This window comes from Somniosus microcephalus, chromosome 13 (genome assembly GCF_052327205.1).
Source record: "Somniosus microcephalus isolate GS21.2 chromosome 13, FLI_Smic_1.0, whole genome shotgun sequence".
Lineage (NCBI taxonomy): Eukaryota > Metazoa > Chordata > Chondrichthyes > Squaliformes > Somniosidae > Somniosus > Somniosus microcephalus.
In genome coordinates this window covers 2,279,332-2,303,261 of record NC_140999.1, presented here as the reverse complement: position 1 = coordinate 2,303,261, position 23,930 = coordinate 2,279,332, and the positions used below count along the sequence as shown (strand labels likewise).

Here is a 23,930-nt window from a genome sequence, read left to right as displayed (position 1 = left end):
ACTGTATAACACTGGGGTACAGTACTGGTGAGTACAGGTCTGTCACTGTACAACACTGGTGTACAGTACTGGTGGGTACAGGTCTGTCACTGTATAACACTGGGGTACAGTACTGGGGGTACAGGTCTGTCACTGTATAACACTGGGGTACAGTACTGGTGGGTACAGGTCTGTCACTGTACAACACTGGTGTACAGTACTGGTGGGTACAGGTCTGTCACTGTATAACACTGGGGTACAGTACTGGGGGTACAGGTCTGTCACTGTATAACACTGGGGTACAGTACTGGTGGGTACAGGTCGGTCACTGTATAACACTGGGGTACAGTACTGGTGGGTACAGGTCTGTCACTGTATAACACTGGGGTACAGTACTGGTGGGTACAGGTCTGTCGCTGTATAACACTGGGGTACAGTACTGGTGGGTACAGGTCTGTCACTGTATAACACTGGGGTACAGTACTGGTGGGTACAGGTCTGTCACAGGCATCCCATACAGCCTGGGCTCTCTGGCCCTATTGGGACACACCCCACTGACCCAAACCAGAGAACCTGGATGCGGGGGTGGGGGTGAGGGCAGAGCCCAGGCCATGTGTGAACTGGGGTACAGCTGGGATCTAACCAGCGACAGCCATCCACCCACACTGTGCAGTGCAGGGCCAGTGGGCCCCCCCCCCCCGCCCATTAGGGGCCCTGCCAGCGACCTGGGGGTGAAATGGGACAAATCCCCGGACAGGACGACCCCGCCACCAGGCAGCTCAGTCAATCAGTAGCTGTGCCCTGGGGCAGGCAGTATCGGAGCGAAGTCTGTCGCAGAGGCTCCACTGGGTTCCAATCTACCACAGGAAGGAGAGTCACCCTGGAGCCCACTGCCTCCTCCCCCCAGAGAGTCAGATGAAGGGACAGACTGGGACCAACCCTCTCTCCTTGTTGTTGATGCTGGATTGTGAGCCAGTGCGGAGCGAGTCTGCTCCGACGACCACACCCAGTGGCAGTTTCTCCTTTATTATTTTGGGCGGAGCAGAGAGAACGGAAAAAAAAAATCAAAACAGGATTTGCACACACGGCGAAACCGTGTACACAACACAGACACACAGAAGCCTAGTTACTGGTTTTAGTACGAGGTAGCGTGAGGAAAAACGAGTTTAAAAATTCCCCACTTAATTGAGGATGATCCCCAGAACACTGTTCCCATGCACACCCTGCGATCACCAACATGGAATGCGGAGAACAGTGAAAACACAGCAGGCCATCCAGCGGCTGAGAGCGGGTCGGGAGCGTGAATATTCCGGGCGCTCCGGTCTCCCTGGTCAGGCTGAGCCGGCGAGTAACTCCCACCATTCTCGGCAGTTAGTTCACATTTCCAGTTCCTTTAATCTTTGTAAAAACACACAAAGGATCAAACTTCTCCAGAACTCATTACACAAACCAGGAAACTCGGGAGTCCCAGAAACAGCAAAACCAACCTCCCAGGTACAAACAGCGCCTCAGTGCCCAGCACTCCGCGTTATTGGAACTAAACAACGTCTAAACAGCAGTGAAGTCACTTTCCGAGGGCTTCCCTCTGCTCACTGCTTTATGTAGACAGAATGTGGGACACGGGCAGGCTTCTGTAAATCAGACACCAACAGGACACGCAGGCAGCTGCATCGGTCGCGATGACCTGCTGATATAATATCCCATGGGACAGGACTTTTACAACTGGTGGTTGATGGGTGGGAGAGACGGTGGGGGGGGAGCATCGGAGAATTCAGGGGGTGGGAACGAGCTGGGATTGCAACAATCCCCAACGTGCACAGAATCCACAGGACAAAATAAATCATCCCGGCACGCTCTAATTCCCGCCCCCACCCCACCTCGCGAGTCACCAGGTCCTGACCTCCCCCCACCGCCATCGGCAAACGGCAGCTATTTTTGGGGGAAAGACTAAATGAAAATCCCGATTGTGGCACCTCGGCCCACGGTGAAGCATTGACCAGGCGGTTACAGATGTGCGGCTTTTATTTACACAAAAAAAAACACACACCCAGCTTAGTGAGGATTGTAACGGCCGGTGTCTGTGCACAGGCAGGTGCCGCGCCACAGCGCCACTTTAAAGCGCCAGGCGGGCTCGGTGCTGTGCCAGCTGACGGGTAAGCAGGTTCACGGACTCGGTCACGAGGGTCTGTGGAATGCAGGCTCCTGCCTTCAGTTTGAAGCACTGCACGAGCTCAGTGCCGACATATTTCACAGCACTGCAGGATAAACACAACAACACACCCAGATGAATCACAGTCTGGCAGCTGCACCCGTCTAACATTCCCCTGAATAAACAGAACAGAGATGGTGACAGTGAGCCGAGGTGCAGCCTGATCCATGGGAGCGGCTGTAATAACAGAGCAGCGACTGGTTTATTACGGGACTAACACTCCTGGAGGGCCACCCAGGCACTGGGACAGACCATGACCTCCCCCACGTCACTCAGCACAGGTCATGTGGGCAGTGTCACCCCCCCTGCCAATGACCAGGGGCACGAAGGAGGAGTAGATGAACCTTACCCCAAAGCCAACCTCCCCAAAACCGCCCCCCCTAGAGACGGGAAACTCCATCCCTCCCGGCTCACTCCCGGAACTCCTCGCAATTATACCCCCAGACTCGCATCTTTAAAAGAATAAACACCAGTCCACAGTTGCTGGTAAGTCGACGGTTTTTCTTACATTTCCCTCCGACGCTATTTATTCATAATTTACAAAACTAAACAGTACCTGATCCCGCTACGTGGATCTGTGACTCATTTACACAATCTGTACAAAAAACAAAGCCTGTCGGACGCCGGCACACACACGCACACATCGTTCCTCTCACTGCTTCTTCACACCGGATATCTTTCCCGGCTTCTTCTCCTGTCCTCTGCCCGCTCCGGCCACTCCACGACCACGACCACCAAACACACCTGCCAACAGGGAACGGCACCGGGTTACACTGACCCTTCACTGCAGCAACTTCAAACACTATAATCACTGCTCCCTCTCCCTACCCACTGAAGGCACACTCTTATTGTTGGGGCCCTGACTCTCACTGAGGTACGGGTTCCACAGACACTGACTCTCACTGGGGTACGGGTTCCACACACACTGACTCTCACTGGGGTACGGGTTCCACACACACTGACTCTCACTGGGGTACGGGTTCCACAGACACTGACTCTCACTGGGGTACGGGTTCCACACACACTGACTCTCACTGGGGTACGGGTTCCACACACACTGACTCTCACTGGGGTACAGGTTCCACACACACTGACTCTCACTGGGGTACGGGTTCCACACACACTGACTCTCACTGGGGTACGGGTTCCACACGCACTGACTCTCACTGGGGTACAGGTTCCACACACACTGACTCTCACTGGGGTACAGGTTCCACACACACTGACTCTCACTGGGGTACGGGTTCCACACACACTGACTCTCACTGGGGTACGGGTTCCACACACACTGACTCTCACTGGGGTACAGGTTCCACACACACTGACTCTCACTGGGGTACAGGTTCCACACACACTGACTCTCACTGGGGTACGGGTTCCACACACACTGACTCTCACTGGGGAACGGGTTCCACACACACTGACTCTCACTGGGGTACGGGTTCCACAGACACTGACTCTCACTGGGGTACGGGTTCCACACACACTGACTCTCACTGGGGTATGGGTTCCACACACACTGACTCTCACTGGGGTACGGGTTCCACAGACACTGACTCTCACTGGGGTACGGGTTCCACACACACTGACTCTCACTGGGGTAAGGGTTCCACACACACTGACTCTCACTGGGGTACGTGTTCCACAGACACTGACTCTCACTGGGGCACGGGTTCCACACACACTGACTCTCACTGTGGTACGGGTTCCACAGACACTGACTCTCACTGGGGTACGGGTCCCACACACACTGACTCTCACTGGGGTACGGGTCCCACAGACACTGACTCTCACTGGGGTACGGGTTCCACAGACACTGACTCTCACTGGGGCACGGGTTCCACACACACTGACTCTCACTGGGGTACGGGTCCCACAGACACTGACTCTCACTGGGGTACGGGTTCCACACACACTGACTCTCACTGGGGTACGGGTTCCACACACACTGACTCTCACTGGGGTACGGGTTCCACACACACTGACTCTCACTGGGGTATGGGTTCCACACACACTGACTCTCACTGGGGTACGGGTTCCACACACACTGACTCTCACTGGGGTACGGGTTCCACAGGCACTGACTCTCACTGGGGTACGGGTTCCACACACACTGACTCTCACTGGGGTACGGGTTCCACACACACTGACTCTCACTGGGGTACGGGTTCCACACACACTGACTCTCACTGGGGTACGGGTTCCACACACACTGACTCTCACTGGGGTACGGGTTCCACACACACTGACTCTCACTGGGGAACGGGTTCCACACACACTGACTCTCACTGGGGTACGGGTTCCACACACACTGACTCTCACTGGGGTACGGGTTCCACACACACTGACTCTCACTGGGGTACAGTTCCACACACACTGACTCTCACTGGGGTACGGGTTCCACACACACTGACTCTCACTGGGGTACGGGTTCCACACACACTGACTCTCACTGGGGTACGGGTTCCACACACACTGACTCTCACTGGGGTACGGGTTCCACACACACTGACTCTCACTGGGGTACGGGTTCCACTCACACTGACTCTCACTGGGGTACGGGTTCCCCGGGCACTGACTCTCACTGGGGTACGGGTTCCACACACACTGACTCTCACTGGGGTACGGGTTCCACAGGCACTGACTCTCACTGGGGTACGGGTTCCACGGGCACTGACTCTCACTGGGGTACGGGTTCCACACACACTGACTCTCACTGGGGTACGGGTTCCACAGGCACTGACTCTCACTGGGGTACGGGTTCCACACACACTGACTCTCACTGGGGTACGGGTTCCACACACACTGACTCTCACTGGGGTACGGGTTCCACACACACTGACTCTCACTGGGGTACGGGTTCCACACACACTGACTCTCACTGGGGTACGGGTTCCACACACACTGACTCTCACTGGGGTACGGGTTCCACACACACTGACTCTCACTGGGGTACGGGTTCCACGGGCACTGACTCTCACTGGGGTACGGGTTCCACGGGCACGGTTTGCCCTCTGGTACCTCTTCACACGCGAGTCTGTCAGCAGGTGGTCTCATGCACCACACGCTCTCCCAGCAGGAACAGCAACCCTCCAGCATCCTCCAAGTTAGAAGGTCGTGGGTTCAAATCCCACTCCAGAGGCCCGAGCCCATAATCCAGGCTGACACTCCAGTGCAGTACTGGGGCAGCGCTGCACTGTTGGAGGTGCCGTCTTTCAGATGAGACGTTAATCCAAGGCCCCTGAGTACTGCCCTCTCAGGTGGATGTGAAAGATCCCACGGCCACTATTATAAGAAGAGCTGGGGAGTTCTCCCCGGTGTCCTGGACGATATTTATCCCTCAACCAACATCACAAACAGATTATCTGATAATTATCACATTGCTGTATGTGGGAGCTTGCTGTGCGCAAAGTGGTTGCCGCGTTTCTTCAAAAAGTACTTAAACGGCTGTTAAATGTTTCGGGATGTCGTGAAATCGCTGTACAAAAACCCAGGGGTTACTGGAGAGGGGCCTGGAGTCAGTGAGAGGACAGGATGTGCTAACAGCCTGTCTGTGAGCTGGGCGAGAGACGGGGGGGGGGGGCGGGTAAGGAAGCTGTGACGTCCCCATGGGGCCCACACTTTGGTCACAGGTCGATCCCGAGACAAGCCTTACCTCTCCCGGCGCCTCCGCTCGCACCCCGACCCTTCTGTTGTTGCTGCTGCTGCTTCTGCTGCTGAATGCCACCCCGACCTCTGCCCTTTGACACCACCTCCTCTTTCACCATGTCGATGATTTCGTCCGGGATGCGGAGGTACTTGATGGTGCTCCCACGAATGTAACATTCCGGCATTTTCCAGAACTTGTCCCCGTCCTGCAAAGCAGGGAAAATAAATCAGACACACCGGCAGCTTGGGAACAACAATCCGCTCAATGGAAGGGGTTTGTCAACCCCCAGCAGTGGGTCATGACTTCACCCCACTCCCAGAACAGACCTGTACCCACCAGTACTGTACCCCAGTGTTATACAGTGCCTATCGTGCAAACAGATCAACGGAGGATGCAATCACAACTGCTCTACACTCGGCACTGAATCACTTAGATGGTAAAGAGACCTACATCAGAATGCTGTTCATAGACTACAGCTCAGCATTCAACACTATCGTCCCCAACAAGCTGGCCACCAAACTCCAAACTCTTGGCCTGAACACTTCCCTCTGCAACTGGACCCTGGACTTCCTAACAAACAGACCCCAGTCTGTCAAATTAGGTAACCACACCTCCCCCCCCCTGACCCTGAACACGGGGGCCCCACAAGGATGTGTGCTGAGCCCCCTCCTCTACTCCCTCTTCACCCACGACTGTGTGGCTGTTCACGGTTCCAACACCATCATTAAGTTTGCGGATGACACCACGGTAGTAGGCCAGATCACCAACAACGATGAGTCAGCCTACAGGGAGGAGGTCCAGCATCTCGTGAAGTGGTGCGCCGACAACAACCTGGCCCTGAACATCAAGAAAACCAAAGAAATCATTGTGGACTTCAGGAAGTCTAAAGGCGGAAGTCACACCCCCATCCACATCCATGGGGCGGAGGTGGAAAGGGTGGACAGCTTTAAGTTCCTCGGAGTCCACATCACGGAAGACCTCTCCTGGTCCCTCAATACCTCCTCTCTGGTGAAGAAGGCCCAGCAGCGCCTATATTTCCTAAGGAGGCTGAAGGGATGTAACCTGTCACCCCTGATCCTCTCTAACTTTTACCGCTGCACAATAGAGAGCATCCTGACGAACTGTATCACAGTATGGTGTGGCAGCTGTAGCTACTATGACCGGAAAGCCCTGCAGCGGGTAGTCAAAACTGCCCAACACATCACCGGCACCCGGCTACCGACCATAGAGCACATATACCAGAAACGCTGTTTACGGAGGTCACGGTCCATCATCAAAGACCCTACCCACCCCAGCCACAGTCTGTTCGCCCTCCTGCCATCTGGGAGACGCTACAGATGCATTCGCACCCGTACGACCAGATTTAGGAACAGCTTCTTTCCCAGGGCTGTCGTCCTACTGAACTCCACAAATAAACTCTAAAGCCTGCACATCTGCCAATGCACTTTATTATGGTTATGTTTATGTTAATGTATTACAAGCCAAATGTATGTTGAATGTTTAAATGTCTTAATCTAAATGTACACTCTCGGGAGCCGCAAGCCTACATTTCGTTGTACTGCACTTGTGCACTAACAATGACAATAAAAGTTGATTTGATTTGATTTGATTTTGACCAGTACTGTACCCCAGTGTTATACAGTGACAGACCTGTACCCACCAGTACTGTACCCCAGTGTTATACAGTGACAGACCTGTACCCACCAGTACTGTACCCGTGTTATACAGTGACAGACCTGTACCCACCAGTACTGTACCCCAGTGTTATACAGCGACAGACCTGTACCCACCAGTACTGTACCCCAGTTATACAGTGACAGACCTGTACCCACCAGTACTGTACCCCAGTGTTATAGAGCGACAGACCTGTACCCACCAGTACTGTACCCCAGTGTTATACAGTGACAGACCTGTACCCACCAGTACTGTACCCCAGTGTTATACAGCGACAGACCTGTACCCACCATTACTGTACCCCAGTGTTATACAGTGACAGACCTGTACCCACCAGTACTGTACCCCAGTGTTATACAGCGACAGACCTGTACCCCCCAGTACTGTACCCCAGTGTTATACAGTGACAGACCTGTACCCCCCAGTACTGTACCCCACAGTACTGTACCCCAGTGTTATAGTGACAGACCTGTACCCACCAGTACTGTACCCCAGTGTTATACAGTGACAGACCTGTACCCACCAGTACTGTACCCCAGTGTTATAGTGACAGACCTGTACCCACCAGTACTGTACCCCAGTGTTATACAGTGACAGACCTGTACCCACCAGTACTGTACCCGTGTTATGCAGTGACAGACCTGTACCCACCAGTACTGTACCCGTGTTATACAGTGACAGACCTGTACCCACCAGTACTGTACCCGTGTTATACAGTGACAGACCTGTACCCACCAGTACTGTACCCGTGTTATACAGTGACAGACCTGTACCCACCAGTACTGTACCCGTGTTATACAGTGACAGACCTGTACCCACCAGTACTGTACCCGTGTTATACAGTGACAGACCTGTACCCACCAGTACTGTACCCGTGTTATACAGTGACAGACCTGTACCCACCAGTACTGTACCCGTGTTATACAGTGACAGACCTGTACCCACCAGTACTGTACCCCAGTGTTATAGTGACAGACCTGTACCCACCAGTACTGTACCCCAGTGTTATACAGCGACAGACCTGTACCCACCAGTACTGTACCCGTGTTATACAGTGACAGACCTGTACCCACCAGTACTGTACCCCAGTGTTATACAGGGACAGACCTGCACCCACCAGTACTGTACCCCAGTGTTATACAGTGACAGACCTGTACCCACCAGTACTGTACCCCAGTGTTATACAGTGACAGACCTGTACCCACCAGTACTGTACCCTAGTGTTATACGGTGACAGACCTGTACCCACCAGTACTGTACCCCAGTGTTATACAGTGACAGACCTGTACCCCCCAGTACTGTAACCCAGTGTTATACAGTGACAGACCTGTACCCACCAGTACTGTACCCCAGTGTTATAGTGAGAGATCTGTACCCCAGTGTGACAGTGACAGGTTGTGGGGAAAGAAAATAACTTAGAAATGAATTAAAGAAAGAACTTGCATTTATATGGCACCTATCTCAATCTTAGGCCATCCCAAAGTGCGTCACAGGCAATGATGAACTAGAGAAGTGTGGTGACTTTTGTCCAGGAGGTAGAGGAGCAAAATCTGCAGGGATATAGTAGAGATATGCAAGAGCTATAGAGTGGTGATATTGGGAGACTTTAATTACCCAAATATCGATTGGGATAATGCTAGGGTAAAGGGAAAGGAGGAGGCAGTGCTGGATCTGGTCCTGGGGAATGAGGTGGGCCAGGTCGACCAAGTGTCTGTGGGAACAAGTGATCAATGCATCATAAGATTTAGATTAGCAATGGAGAGGAGCAAGGAACAATCTAGAGTGGAACTTCTAAACTGGAATAGGACTAACTTCAATCTAGCCAGAGTAAAATGGAACCAAAGACTGACAGGAATAACTGTAACGGAACAATGGGAGATCTTTAAGGAGGAGATGTTCCAAGTACAGGCTCGGTACATTCCAACAAGAGGGAAGGGTAAGGGAACCAAAGCAAGGGCTCCTTGGATGACGAGGGAGATTGAGAAGATGATGAAACAAAAAAGAGGGTGTATGATGCATGTCAGGTGAATTCTTCAAGGGAGAACCAGACCAAATACAATAAGTTGAGAGGGGAAGTGAAGATGAAAATAAGATTGGCAAAGAGAGAATATGAGAGTAGAATGGCGGTTAACATAAAAGGGAACCCAAAAATCTTCTACCGGCATGTAAACAGTAAGTGGGTAGTAAGAGGTGGGGTGGGACTTATTAGGGACAAAGAAGGCAAAGGCTAGGCTAGAATACTCAATGAGTACTTTGTATCGGTGTTTACTAAGGAGGTGGATGCTGACAAAATATCGGTAGAAGTGGAAAAGATAGAAGCAATGGGAGGGGTGAAAATTGATAGACAGGATGTACTAGAAAGGCTGGGTATGCTTAGAGTGGACAAGTCGCCTGGTCCAGATGGTTTGCATCCCAGGTTGCTAAGGGAACTGGGGGAGGAGATAGCGGAAGGGCTTGCCATAATTTTCCAATCTTCCCTAGATGCGGGGGAGGTGCCTGAGGATTGGAAAGTGGCAAATGTGACACCATTGTTCAAGAAAGGGTGTAAGGACAATCCTAGTAACTACAGGCCGGTCAGTTTAACATCAGTGGTGGATAAAGTTTTAGAAACAATAATCAAGGAAAAAATTAACAGACACTTGGAGAGGTTTAAGCTAATTAAGGAGAGCCAACACAGGTTTGTAAAAGGCAGATCGTGTTTGACTAATCTAAGTGAATGTTTTGATGAAGTAACAGGGAGGATCGATGAAGGGAATGCAATGGATGTTGTCTAAATGGATTTTCGGAAGGCGTTTGACAAAGTACCACATAGACGGCTGGGTAACAAAATTGAGGCTCATGGAATAGCTGGGTCAGTGGCAGCTTGGATAAGGAATTGGCTTAAGGACAGAAAACAGCGAGTTGTGGTAAATGGCTGTTTTTCAGACTGGAGGATGGTAGACAGTGGTGTTCCCCAAGGGTCAGTGCTGGGGCCACTGCTTTTTTTTGATATATATAAATGACCTGGATATTGGAATACAGAGTAGAATTTCTAAATTTGCCGATGACACCAAACTTGGGTGTGTGGCAAACAGTGAGGATGATGCCAATCGACTGCAACAGGACATAGAAAGGCTAGCAGAATGGGCAGACAAGTGGCAGATGGAGTTTAAAACAGAGAAGTGTGAGGTGATGCATTTTGGCAGAAGGAACAGGGAGAGGCAATATACACTTAATGGCACAGTTTTAAAGAGTGTGCAGGGACAGAGGGACCTGGGAGTTAATGTGCATAGGTCCCTGAAGGTGGCAGGACATATTGAGAGAGTGGTTAACAAAGCATATGGGATCTTGGGCTTCATAAATAGAGGTATTGAGTACAAAAGTAGAGAAGTTATGCTGAACCTTTATAAAGCACTGGTTAGGCCACAACTGGAGTATTGTGTCCAGTTCTGGTCACCACACTTTAGGAAGGATGTGAAGGCCCTTGAGAGGGTGCAGAGGAGATTTACCAGAATGGTTCCGGGAGGTTGAGGGGTGATTTGATAGAGGTGTACAAGATTATGACGGGTTTGGATAGGCTAGACGGGGAAAGGCTGTTCCCACTAGTTGATGGTACAAGGACCAGGGGACACAGATTTAAGGTTTTGGGCAAGAGATACAGGGGGGACGTGAGGAAAAACTTTTTTACGCAGCGAGTGGTGAGGACCTGGAACTCGCTGCCGACGGAAGTGGTGGAAGCGGAGACACTCAATATTTTCAAGGGGAGACTGGATAGACACTTGAGGGAAATAAACTTGCAGGGCTACGGGGATAGAGCGGGGGAATGGGACTGACTGGATTGCTCTACAGAGAGCCGGCACGGACTCGATGGGCCGAATGGCCTCCTTCTGTGCCGTTATGACTCTGTGACTCCTGCAGGATATCAGTGCAGAGTCACTGGAAGAATCGAACACACGGTGCGGAGAAAGGGAAGTCTCTGAATGGTTCCCTTGGCCTGAGCTGGGCCTCTGCTGCCACCCAGTGGCTACACCAGGAGTAACAACTCCTTGAAAAAGCCCGATTCAACTCACTAGAGGCTCAGGGAGTTAATCTCATTGACTGGCTTTAGGTGGGATATGGTTTCAGTTACTAGCAGTGGCAGTCCTCTTGCATCTCACCCAAGTGGCCTCGCTTCACAATCCATACAAGACACTGACCTGCTCGACTGGGTCAGTGACAGAGGGGTAGACCCGGGGGCTGCAGGCTGTAATCCACGGACACACTCGCCTGGGTCAGTGACAGAGGGGTAGACCCGGGGACTGCAGGCTGTAATCCACGGACACACTCGCCTGGGTCAGTGACAGAGGGGTAGACCCGGAGGCTGCAGGCTGTAATCCACTGACACACTCGCCTGGGTCAGTGGCTGAGAATTAGACCCGGGGGCTGCAGGCTGTAATCCACTGACACACTCGCCTGGGTCAGTGACAGAGGGGTAGACCCGGAGGCTGCAGGCTGTAATCCACAGACACACTCGCCTGGGTCAGTGACAGAGGGGTAGACTCGGAGGCTGCAGGCTGTAATCCACGGACACACTCGCCTGGGTCAGTGACAGAGGGGTAGACCCGGGGGCTGCAGGCTGGGTTTCTTCCCTCTCAGCTACAGATAATCCTGCAAACCCCATGCCCTCATGGATGGGCTGGTCGAGGAACAGGAGGCCGGTGGGGTGCAGGTCTTTGCTGGATGAACTCTTGTACAAGTGCAGACGCACTTTGTCTAAAGCCTCGCGAGGTCTATAAGCCTTGGCTTGTAGTGACTTGCGACTCCGGCTCCTGTTATTTGGTTGGATGGGACGTGCTGCCATGGGGCGAGAGGGTACGCACTCCACGGTGGGGGAGGCGAGCACAGAAACGCTGTGCGTTTGTTGCGAGCTTATTGGGCCTTGCAGAGTCCTGAACCTGGTCATATGTTCTTGCATTGTCAGCAAGGCAGAAAAATGTCAGCATTCGGAGCAGAAAGGGGAGATTTCTCACACGGTGGGTTATTAAATTGCCCCAAACATCACCACAGCCAAGTCAATCATCGCATTTTACAGGAGATTAAATAATCACAGGGAGAAGAGAGAGATTCCAAAAGAACCAGAGGGGAGATGGAGATTTTTTTTTCTCGCAGTGAGTTGTTGTGATCTGGAACGCGCTGCCTGAAAGGGCGGTGGAAGCAGAATCAATCATAACTTTCAAAAGAGAATTGGCGAAATACTTGAAAAGGAAAATTTGTAGATCTGTGGGGAAAGAGCAGGGGGGAGTGGGACTAATTTAAGAGCTCTTTCAAAGAGCCGGCACAGGCACGATGGGCCGAATGGCCTCCTCCTGCGCTGCAATTTCTAGGATTGCGTGTGTGAAGTTTACAGAAATCGAAGGTTTTGTGTAGGAGGGAGACAAACCCACTCTGCCAGGCTGCACAAGCAGGTTCCAGTAAAACACCGCACGCAAGATGTGAGCCACAAAACATTGAACAGCTTCGCTTTCACGCCACACTGAGAACACAATCTCCAGAATGTAGAGCACGGGGGGGGGGGGGGGGGGGGAGACAGATCACAGAACAACGCAGGGTCCCTACCAGAGAGTGAAGAGGCACAAACTTGGCACGATTTTGAAACGGATCTGACCAGCAGGCTAGGCACTGTAGTTGGGAAGGCTGCAGGGCGACCTGATGGAAATCTTTAAAATTCTGAAAGGGTTCGATAGGGTCGACGTAGAGAAGATGTTTCCACTTGTGGGGGAGACCAGAACTAGGGGCCATAAATATAAGATCGTCACTAATAAATCCACTGGGGAATTCAGGAGAAACTTCTTCACCCAGAGAGTGGTGAGAATGTGGAACTTGCTGCCACAGGGAGTGGTTGATGCGAATCGCAGAGATACATTTAAGGGGAAGCTGGATAAACACATGAGGGAGAAAGGAATAGAGGGATATGTTGATGGGGTGAGATGAAGAGGGGGTGGGAGGAGGCTCATGTGGAGCAGAAACACCGGCACGGAGCAGTCGGGACGAATGGCCTGTTTCTGTGCTGTATATTCTATGTAGTCTTATTCTTCAATATATCAATATACATTAATGATTTAGACGAGGGAACTAGATGTAATATCTCCAGGTTTGCAGATGACACAAAGCTGGGTGGGCGTGTGTGCTGTGAGGAGGATGCAGAGAAACACCAGTATGATTTGGACAGGTTGGGTGATTGGGCAGATGTATGGCAGATGCAGTATAATGTGGATAAATGCGAGGTTATCCACTTTGGTGGCAAAAACAGGAAGGCAGATTATTATCTGAACGGCAATAGATTGGGAAAAGGGGAGGTGCAACGAGACCTGGGTGTCCTTGTGCACCAGTCACTGAAGGTAAGCATGCAGGTGCAGCAGGCGGTTAAGGCGACAAATGGTATGTTGGCCTTCATAGCGAGAGGATTCGAGTACAGGAGCAAGGATGTCTTGCTGCAGTTGTACAGTGCCTTGGTGAGACCACACCTTGAGTATTGTGTGCAGTTTTGGTCACCTTATCTGAGGAAGGATGTTCTTGCCATGGAGGGAGTGCAGCGAAGATTCACCACTGATACCTGGGATGGCAGGAATGACGTATGAGGAGAGATTGGGTCGATTAGGCTTATATTCGCTAGAGTTTAGAAGAATGAGAGGGGATCTCATTGAAACTTATCAAATTCTGACAGGACTAGACAGACTAGATGCAGGAAGGCTGTTCCCGATGGCGGGGAGTCCAGAACCAGGGGTCACAGTCTAAGGATAAGGGGTAAGCCATTTAGGACAGAGATGAGGAGGAATTTCTTCACCCAGAGAGTAGTGAATCTGTGGAATTCTCTACCACAGAAGGCAGTAGAGGCCAATTCATTACAGGAAACTTTCTGGTATCCGGCACTGACGGGACCGAGCTGGTGCCGGTCGATCAACACTGCCGGAGAAACCAGCGCTAATGTTAAAACATACGGAGCTTCTGAGCTCCGTATCTAGCAACAAACCCTAACAGCTTCAAAACAGTCGGCGCAGCTTGCAAGCGTCTCTGTAGCTAAGCAACAGCTTCAGCTAGACGCTTGCAGAGCCAGGAATGGAGAAAAAAAGCAACGAAATGTAAAAAAAAGTTATCTGAACCGACTCCTGAATTTTGCCGGTGGATAGAGCATTCTGGAGATTTAACCTCCGTTTAAACGAAAGTTTCCTGTAAATATATTCAAGAAGGAGTTGGATATATTTCTTACGGTTAAAGGGATCAAGGGATATGGGGAGAAGGCAGGGACAGGGTACTGAGTTTGGATGATCAGCCATGATCTCATTGAATGGCGGAGCAGGCTCGAGGGGCCGAATGGCCCTGTACAACTGCAGCAAGACATTCTTGCTCCCGAAAACCTCACTCTTGAATCAAGTACTCGTACTCGGCTTGTCTGTGCCTTGTGTGGTTTTATATTAGAAACATTTACTGAATGGTTTACACCACCTTTGTGGTCACACTGTGACCCTGAACAACAGCCACGTACCCTGGACGTACAGATGACCTCTCGCAGGTTGATGTTCATCCAGTTGTCACAGCTGACCAGATGACCGTTGTACGTCTCTCCATTCTTCAACTCCACGAGCTGCCAAACACAAACACACATTTTATTAAAGAGAGGAGTTTCCCTAAGAGAGCTTTCGTAGCGTTCACTTTAACATTGGGACCTTGCTGAAGAGGGTCAGGAGGCATTCCCCTTATCGGCTATTCTGCAAGACCATTCTGAGGCAGTATGGAGTTCAGCCTCACGGCCTGAGCTGAACTCCGCGCCGGGACCGACTCTGCCCCAGGACCGACTGTTGCTGAAGTCTGCTCTCTGCTGTGGGCCCGGAGACGGTGCGGTGTTGGAAACGTGCCAGGGAGCAGCGATTGTGTCGATCAGGGAGGTTCTGTATCGATGCTGGGGCGCTGGAGAGTGGCACTCAGGCGGAAGCCGGCCGGCAATCTGCAATCTGATTCTGGAACCCACTGGAGCAGCAGGAGGATTGGGGGTGCTGAACTTTGACTGCCCCCGACGGTTGTTCTTGGGACCCAGATACCTCTAGAAGTACAGGGTTTATATGGTCAGGTGCCGGAGGGTGAAACTCTCCAGCAACTGCCAACCGACTGGGACTGGGAGGGGGAGGGAGAGGGGGGCGGAGGGGGAGGGAGACGGACTGGGTGGAGTGATGGAGCCACACAGCGTGAAAGAGACACAGGAGCTGGTCATTGACTGGAGGAGTTTCAAAGCGGGGGTCAAACCAGCAACATCCAACCGATTCCTCGACCGGGGCTACCTGCTACATAAAGGAGGCAGTTTAATATTCCTCCTGTTTATAACCCGTGCAGATGCTGACGCTAATTCTTCAATTATCTTGAGTCCTCGCTCCACAAATGGCTCACCGGGTAAATGAACCATATGGCCCAGGATTGCCCTGGAGTCTCTGGGAATTAAAGATTAATCTCCCAGATACTACAGCGAGCAAACCTGGGAAAAGAATCACAGGGCATTAAAAATAATGGTGTGTGTTTTTTCATTTTCTGACACTCCCAGTGCAGTACTGAGGGAGCGCCGCACTGTCGGTGGGGCGGTACTGAGGGAGCGCCGCACTGTCGGAGGGGCGGTACTGAGGGAGCGCCGCACTGTCGGAGGGGCAGTACTGAGGGAGCGCCGCACTGTCGGAGGGGCGGTACTGAGGGAGCGCCGCACTGTCGGAGGGGCAGTACTGAGGGAACGCCGCACTGTCGGAGGGGCAGTACTGAGGGAGCGCCGCACTGTCGGAGGGGCAGTGCTGAGGGAGCGCCGCACTGTCGGTGGGGCGGTACTGAGGGAGCGCCGCACTGTCGGAGGGGCAGTACTGAGGGAGCGCCGCACTGTCGGAGGGGCAGTGCTGAGGGAGCGCCGCACTGTCGGTGGGGCAGTACTGAGGGAGCGCCGCACTGTCGGAGGGGCAGTACTGAGGGAGCGCCGCACTGTCGGAGGGGCAGTACTGAGGGAGCGCCGCACTGTCGGAGGGGCAGTACTGAGGGAGCGCCGCACTGTCGGAGGTGCCATCTTTCGGATGAGACGTTAAACCGAGGCCCCGTCTGCCCTCTCAGGTGGATGTAAAAGGTCCTGTGGCAAAATTTCGAAGGAGTTTTCTCCGGTGTCCTGGGGCCAATATTTATCCCTCAATCAACATCACTAAAACTGATTATCTGCTCATTATCACGTTGCTGTATGTGGGAGCTTGCTGTGCGCAAATAGGCTGCCGCGTTTCCTACATTACAACAGTGACTACACTTCAAAATGACTTTATTGGCTGTAAACATAGAAACATATAGAAGATAGGAGGAGGAGTAGGCCATTCGGCCCTTCGAGCCTGCTCCGCCATTCAATGAGATCATGGCTGATCATCCAAATTCAGTACCCTGTCCCTGCCTTCTCCCCATATCCCTTGATCCCTTAAGCCTTAAGAAATATATCCAACTCTTTCTTGAATATATTTAATGAACTGGCCTCCACTGCCCTCTGTGGCAGAGAATTCCACAGGTTCACCACTCTCTGGGTGAAGAAATTCCTCCTCATTTCAGTCCTAAATGGCTTACCCCTTATCCTTAGACTATGACCCCTGGTTCTGGACTCCCCGGCCATCGGTAACATCCTTCCTGCATCTAGTCTGTCCAGGCCTGACAGAATTTTATAGGTTTCGATGAGATCCCCTCTCAATCTTCTAAACTCCAGTGAGTATAAGCCCAATCGACACAATCTCTCCTCATACGTCATTCCTGCCATCCCAGGTATCAGCCTGGTGAATCTTCGCTGCACTCCTTCCATGGCAAGAACGTCCTTCCTCAGGTAAGGCGACCAAAACTGCACACAATACTCAAGGTGCAGTCTCACCAAGGCCTTATACAACTGTAGCAAGACATCCTTGTTCCTGTACTCGAACCCTCTTGCTAGGAAGGCCAACATACCATTTGCCTTCTTAACCGCCTGCTGTACCTGCATGCTTACCTTCAGCAACTGATGCACAAGAACACCCAGGTCTCTTTGCACTTCCCCTTCTCCCAATCTATTGCCATTCAAATAATAATCTGCCTTCCTGTTTTTGCCACCAAAGTGGATAACCTCACATTTATCCACATTATACTGCATTTGCCATGTTTCTGCCCAATCACCCAACCTGTCCAAATCGTACTGGAGTTTCACGACATCCTCCTCACAGCATACCCTCCCACCCAGCTTTGTGTCGTCTGCAAATTTGGAGATATTACATCCAATTCCCTCGTCCAGATCATTAATATATATTGTGAACAGCTGGGGTCCTAGGACCAATCCTTGCGATACCCCACTAGTCACTGCCTGCCACTCGGAAAACGACCTGTTTATTCCAACTCTTTGCTTTCTGTCCGCCAACCAGTTCTCTATCCAAGTCAATACCTTGCCCCCAATCTCATGTGCCTTAATTTTGCACGCTAACCTCTTATGTGGGACCTTATCGAAAGCCTTCTGAAAGTCCAAATACACCGCATCCACTGGTTCTCCCTTATCTATTTTACCAGTTACATCCTCAAAAAATTCCAGTAGATTAGTCAAGCACGATTTACCTTTTGTAAATCCATGTTGACTTTGTCCGATCCTGTCACTGTTTTCCAAGTGCTCTGCTATTACATCTTTTATAATGGACTCTAGCATTTTCCCCACTACCGATGTCAGGCTTACCGGTCTATAATTCCCCGTTTTTTCTCTACACCTTTTTTGAATAGTGGGGTAACATCAGCTACCCTCCAATCCATGGGAACTGTTCCAGAGTCTATCGAGTTCTGGAAGATGACCAGCAATGCATCTACTATTTCTAGGGCCACTTCCTTAAGTACCCTGGGATGTAGATTATCAGGCCCTGGGGATTTATCGGCCTTCAATCCCATCAATTTTCCGAACACCATTTCACTACAAATACTGATTTCTTTCAGTTCCTCCCTCTCATCAGACCCTATGTTCCCCGACCTCTCTGGGAGGTTATTTGTGTCCTCCTTTGTGAAGACAGAACCAAAGTATGAATTTAGTTGGTCTACCATTTCTTTGCTTTGGGACGTCCTGAGGGTGTGAAGGGCGCGGGAGAAATGCGAGTCTTTTTTTCCTTTAACGCAGTAAAACGGCCCAAGGAGCTTCACAGGGGCGATGATCAAATAAAAACTGACACCGAGCCACAGAGAGAGAGTTACTGGGGGAGTTGACCCACCAAGAGCTCGGTCAAAGAGGTATGAGCAGACCCAGCTCCGTCTGTCGGTGCAGACGCCGGGCCCAGCTCCGTCTGTCGGTGCAGACGCCGGGCCCAGCTCCGTCTGTCGGTGCAGACGCCGGGCCCAGCTCCGTCTGTCGGTGCAGACGCCGGGCCCAGCTCCGTCTGTCGGTGCAGACGCCGGGCCCAGCTCCGTCTGTCGGTGCAGACGCCGGGCCCAGCTCCGTCTGTCGGTGCAGACGCCGGGCCCAGCTCCGTCTGTCGGTGCAGACGCCGGGCCCAGCTCCGTCTGCCGGTGCAGACGCCGGACCCAGCTCCGTCTGCCGGTGCAGACGCCGGGCCCAGCTCCGTCTGCCGGTGCAGACGCCGGGCCCAGCTCCGTCTGCCGGTGCAGACGCCGGACCCAGCTCCGTCTGCCGGTGCAGACGCCGGGCCCAGCTCCGTCTGTCGGTGCAGACGCCGGGCCCAGCTCCGTCTGCCGGTGCAGACGCCGGGCCCAGCTCCGTCTGCCGGTGCAGACGCCGGACCCAGCTCCGTCTGCCGGTGCAGACGCCGGGCCCAGCTCCGTCTGTCGGTGCAGACGCCGGGCCCAGCTCCGTCTGTCGGTGCAGACGCCGGGCCCAGCTCCGTCTGCCGGTGCAGACGCCGGACCCAGCTCCGTCTGCCGGTGCAGACGCCGGACCCAGCTCCGTCTGCCAGTGCAGACGCCGGGCCAAGCTCCGTCTGGACCGATCAAAGCCCGTTAATGCAGACGCTCCTTTAACCCGACTCACCATCGGATGATTCTGTGCTGTCTTCAGTAACGAGAGGGGAAGCTGAAAGAGAGAAAACATTTAAATGAAATCGGGCAAGAAAATTTTCACTCATCAAAAAACAATCAACGCCGGGGTCACGGAGAGTTCCGGAACCGAGGCTCCCCCCCACCCGCAAAACACAGAAAGTCCAGGCGGACCGCTAACTGCTAGTTTCTTGACAGTTAAAGGCCAGTTAACCGCAGGGTGGGGGTGAGGGGGGAATCCCTCTACAGCCAGAACCACCCCCACCCTGAAACTATACATTTCATATCAGACATCGCAACACCCCATGTATTTATATATAGTTTTATACCCGCCCGATGGCACCGACCCACCCAGTCTAATCCCACTCCCCGCACCCTTTAATATCCCACCCAGTCTAATCCCACTCCCCGCACCCTTTAATATCCCACCCAGTCTAATCCCACTCTCCCCCCTCACTCCCCGAGCCCTTTAATATCCCACCCAGTCTAATCCCACTCTCCCCCTCACTCCCCGCACCCTTTAATATCCCACCCAGTCCAATCCCACTCTCCCCCCTCACTCCCCGCACCCTTTAATATCCCACCCAGTCTAATCCCACTCTCCCCCTCACTCCCCGAGCCCTTTAATATCCCACCCAGTCTAATCCCACTCTCCCCCTCACTCCCCAAGCCCTTTAATATCCCACCCAGTCTAATCCCACTCTCCCCCTCACTCCCCAAGCCCTTTAATATCCCACCCAGTCCAATCCCACTCTCCCCCCTCACTCCCCGAGCCCTTTAATATCCCACCCAGTCTAATCCCACTCTCCCCCTCACTCCCCGAGCCCTTTAATATCCCACCCAGTCCAATCCCACTCTCCCCAGATCCTTTAATGTTCCTCTTTTTCAAGCTTTGTCCACCTTTAACAGTATCTCTGCTGCAATGGTCTGTAGCAGAGATTTCCACATTCCATCCGCCCTCAGTGTAAAGGTAGCTTTTCCCACCCCCCCTCGCGATTCTTTGCGATCAATTTAAATTGGTGCTGTCTCATTACAGCGTCAACCGGGGGAAACATAAGAATATCAGAAATAAGATCAGGAGTCGGCCATTCGACCCCTCGAGCCTGCTCCGCCATTCGACCCCTCGAGCCTGCTCCGCCATTCGACCCCTCGAGCCTGCTCCGCCATTCGACCCCTCGAGCCTGCTCCGCCATTCGACCCCTCGAGCCTGCTCCACCATTCAATAAGATCACGGCTGATCTTCGACCTCAACTCCACTTTCCCGCCCGATCCCCATAACCCTCGATTCCCCTAGAGTCCAACAATCTCTCGCTCTTTGTCTTGAATATACTCAACGACTGAGCCTCCACAGCCCTCTGGGGCAGAGAATTCCAAAGATTCACCACCCTCTGAGTGAAGAAATTTCTCCTCATCTCAGTCCTAAATGGCCGGCCCCTTATCCTGAGACTGTGACCCCTGGTTCTAGACTCCCCAGCCAGGGGGAACATCCTCCCTGTCAAGCCCTGTAAGAATTTTATGTTTCAATGAGATCACCTCTCATTCTTCTAAACTCCAGAGACTATAGGCCTAGTCTACTCAATCTCTCCTCATATAACCTGTCGTGATCTTGCACACATCCGTCCAGTCACTTTCCCAGCTCATGAAAGGTCCCAACGTCAAGGCTCTCTGTCACTGTAACTCCTTTTTCGCTGGTAACCTCCCAGTGAATCTCAGCTGCACCTATTCCCTCTGCTTTTATATCCGTCCTGTGTGGGGGTGCCCTGACCTGGACACAATACCCCCAACTTCAGCCCAGCTAACGCGCTGTACAAGATCACGGTATTTTACAATTCTAGCTACAAAACCAAGGATTCCCTTTTTAAGAAAAACAATTGTATCTATTTACCTCAGCAAATTAAACAACTTTGAAATGTGTTTGAAGAGTGTTTGTGTTGTGTGTCATTTCACCAACATCTCAATGTGAACACCACACTGCAAAGCATTGTGGCTGCAGTAGTTTGGCACCAATAATGAAAGATTCTGCACACACACACACACATTATATCTTTATATGAATTAAGGCGGTTCTCCCCCACCCCCGCCGGCTCCATTCCCTGACCTCTCGACACGCTCTGCAGAGTTGAAGATTCTTGAGATTTTACACTTCAGGATTACTGTCGCAAACCCCTTCAACTATCCTGTAACGCAACAATGACAGTAATTTGGAAATAAACTGCAACCATCAATCGCAGGGATTATGTTTAAGTGGAGCCTCATCTTGGGATCCCTCCCAGCAGCCTGATCAAATGGAAAACCAATTTACACACAAACCAGAATGGAACCATTTAAAAAATGTGAAGATAAAAGATCTATCTCTAATATATTACAAGCCCAGAACCAAATGAACTGCTGACGCTTTACTGAGCAAAAAAACCCCTGTCCACACAGCGCCCCCGCTGGCAGAGGGTATAATTACAGCGTGACAGGTTTACATGGCATTCTCCATTAGAAATGTTGACGTCGGAATTTATAACGGCAATGTAAAAGTGAGGCTAAAAGCTGGCACTTGAACACTTTAGTGCAGGGGCTGTCCCCGGAGCAGGGGCCGGACCGGGACAGACCGGGACCACCTGTGCAGCCCCCCACAGTGCAATATCCTCACTGTCTGGCCTTAAACACGAGGAACCTGTTGGCTGAGGCCCCCAGAGCAGCTCCATTCCTCCATTCCCCCATCTCTCTCTCTCTCTCTCTGTCTCTCTGTTTTCTCTTTCTCGGGTTTTTCTCACCATTTTTTCCGCCGCCTTTTTTTTCTGCTTCCGGAGCCGCTGCAACCAAACCTGCTGCTCCCGCCTCCCGCCTGAGTGACAGCCGGCTCCGCCAATCAGCGGCCGCCCTCCCGCCAGCAGCCAATCAGCGGCCGTCCTTCCGCCAGCAGCCAATCGGCGGCCGCCCTCCCGCCAGCAGCCAATTAGCAGCCGTCCTCCCGCCCGCCAGCAGCCAATCAGCGGCCGCCCTCCCGCCAGCAGCCAATCAGCGGCCGCCCTCCCGCCAGCAGCCAATCAGCGCGCGGAGCAGGCTCGCTCGCCGTAAAGTGTATTTGCGGCTGGTTCAGTGGCGGGAAAGCCGGGAGCCGCCGTAAAGCGGGGCCTGCTGGCAGGGAGAAGCCTGGAGGTTTCCTGAGGGTTTTTCCCAGGCAGCTGTAGGCGGGCTGCTGGTCAGAGTTCAGCCCCTCCCCATACCTTGGGGCTTGGGTTTTGCTGCTTTGGGAATCTCCCCAATTCCAAGGCTTTTATTTTCAGTGTGATTTCTGGACAAACTCTAGGAAGAGCGGGATTGTCCCCTGTCAATGTGGGATGGGATTCTCCCCCACAGGCGCTGTCTCTGACTGGGGGACCGGTCCCCTGGGCACCGGCCACCCTCCGACACCTCACCCCCGACCTTCAGGTGTGGGCGGGACATTCAACCCTGGGGGGCATCGCCACAGACCCCAATCCTGATTCCCACCCAACAACAACAACCTGCATTTATATAGTGCCTAAACGTCCCAAGGCGCTTCACAGGACAGTTTATCAAAAATTTGACACCGAGCCACTTACGATAATATTAGGGCAGGTGACCTAAAGTTTGGTCAAAGAGGCAGGTTTTAAGGAGCGTCTTTCAAATCAAATCAAATCAACTTTTATTGTCATTCTTAGCGCACAAGTGCAGTACAACGAAATGTAGGCTTGCGGCTCCCGAGAGTGTACATTTAGATTAAGACATTTAGACATTCAACATACATTTGGCTTGTAATACATTAACATAAACATAACCATAATAAAGTGCATTGGCAGATGTGCAGGCTTTAGAGTTTATTTGTGGAGTTCAGTAGGACGACAGCCCTGGGAAAGAAGCTGTTCCTAAATCTGGTCGTACGGGTGCGAATGCATCTGTAGCATCTCCCAGATGGCAGGAGGGCGAACAGACTGTGGCTGGGGTGGGTAGGGTCTTTGATGATGGACCGTGACCTCCGTAAACAGCGTTTCTGGTATATGTGCGCTATGGTCGGTAGCCGGGTGCCGGTAATGCGTTGGGCAGTTTTGACTACCCGCTGCAGGGCTTTCCGGTCACAGTAGCTACAGCTGCTATACCATACTGTGATACAGTTTGTCAGGATGCTCTCTATTGTGCAGCGGTAAAAGTTAGAGAGGATCAGGGGTGACAGGTTACATCCCTTCAGCCTCCTTAGGAAATATAGGCGCTGCTGGGCCTTCTTCACCAGAGAGGAGGTATTGAGGGACCAGGAGAGGTCTTCCGTGATAGGAGCATTTTTAGGGAGGAGAGAGAGAGGCGGAGAGATTCAGGGAGGGAATTCCAGAGCTATGGGGCCCAGGCACCAATGGTGGAGCGATGGAAATTGAGGATGTGCAAGAGGCCAGAATTGGAGGAGTGCAGAGACCGGTA

The 23,930-nt window shown here is 52.3% G+C and overlaps 1 protein-coding gene across 1 annotated transcript; it reads right to left on the bottom strand.

Moving 5' to 3' along the window:
• Positions 1-2,668: 2,668 nt before the first annotated feature.
• lsm4 (LSM4 homolog, U6 small nuclear RNA and mRNA degradation associated) lies at positions 2,669-22,443 on the bottom strand. The gene is made up of 5 exons (XM_086004333.1): positions 22,274-22,443; positions 19,504-19,545; positions 15,013-15,111; positions 5,844-6,042; positions 2,669-2,932 (listed from the first exon to the last, which is right to left on the bottom strand). The coding sequence occupies exons 1-5, from the start codon at positions 22,274-22,276 to the stop codon at positions 2,841-2,843; spliced, it is 435 nt and encodes a 144-aa protein (XP_085860459.1). The 5' UTR covers positions 22,277-22,443; the 3' UTR covers positions 2,669-2,840.
• Between the last annotated feature and the right edge of the window lie 1,487 nt (positions 22,444-23,930).

What these genes read in the sequence shown, in the direction of transcription:
- lsm4 (XM_086004333.1), bottom strand. An exon ending in AGGTCATCTGTACGTCCAGG is followed by an intron (nt 6,043 to 15,012) that starts GTACGTGGCTGT and finishes CCTGCTTTGCAG; the next exon opens with GACGGGGACAAGTTCTGGAA. An exon ending in GAGCGGAGGCGCCGGGAGAG is followed by an intron (nt 2,933 to 5,843) that starts GTAAGGCTTGTC and finishes CCCTGTTGGCAG; the next exon opens with GTGTGTTTGGTGGTCGTGGT.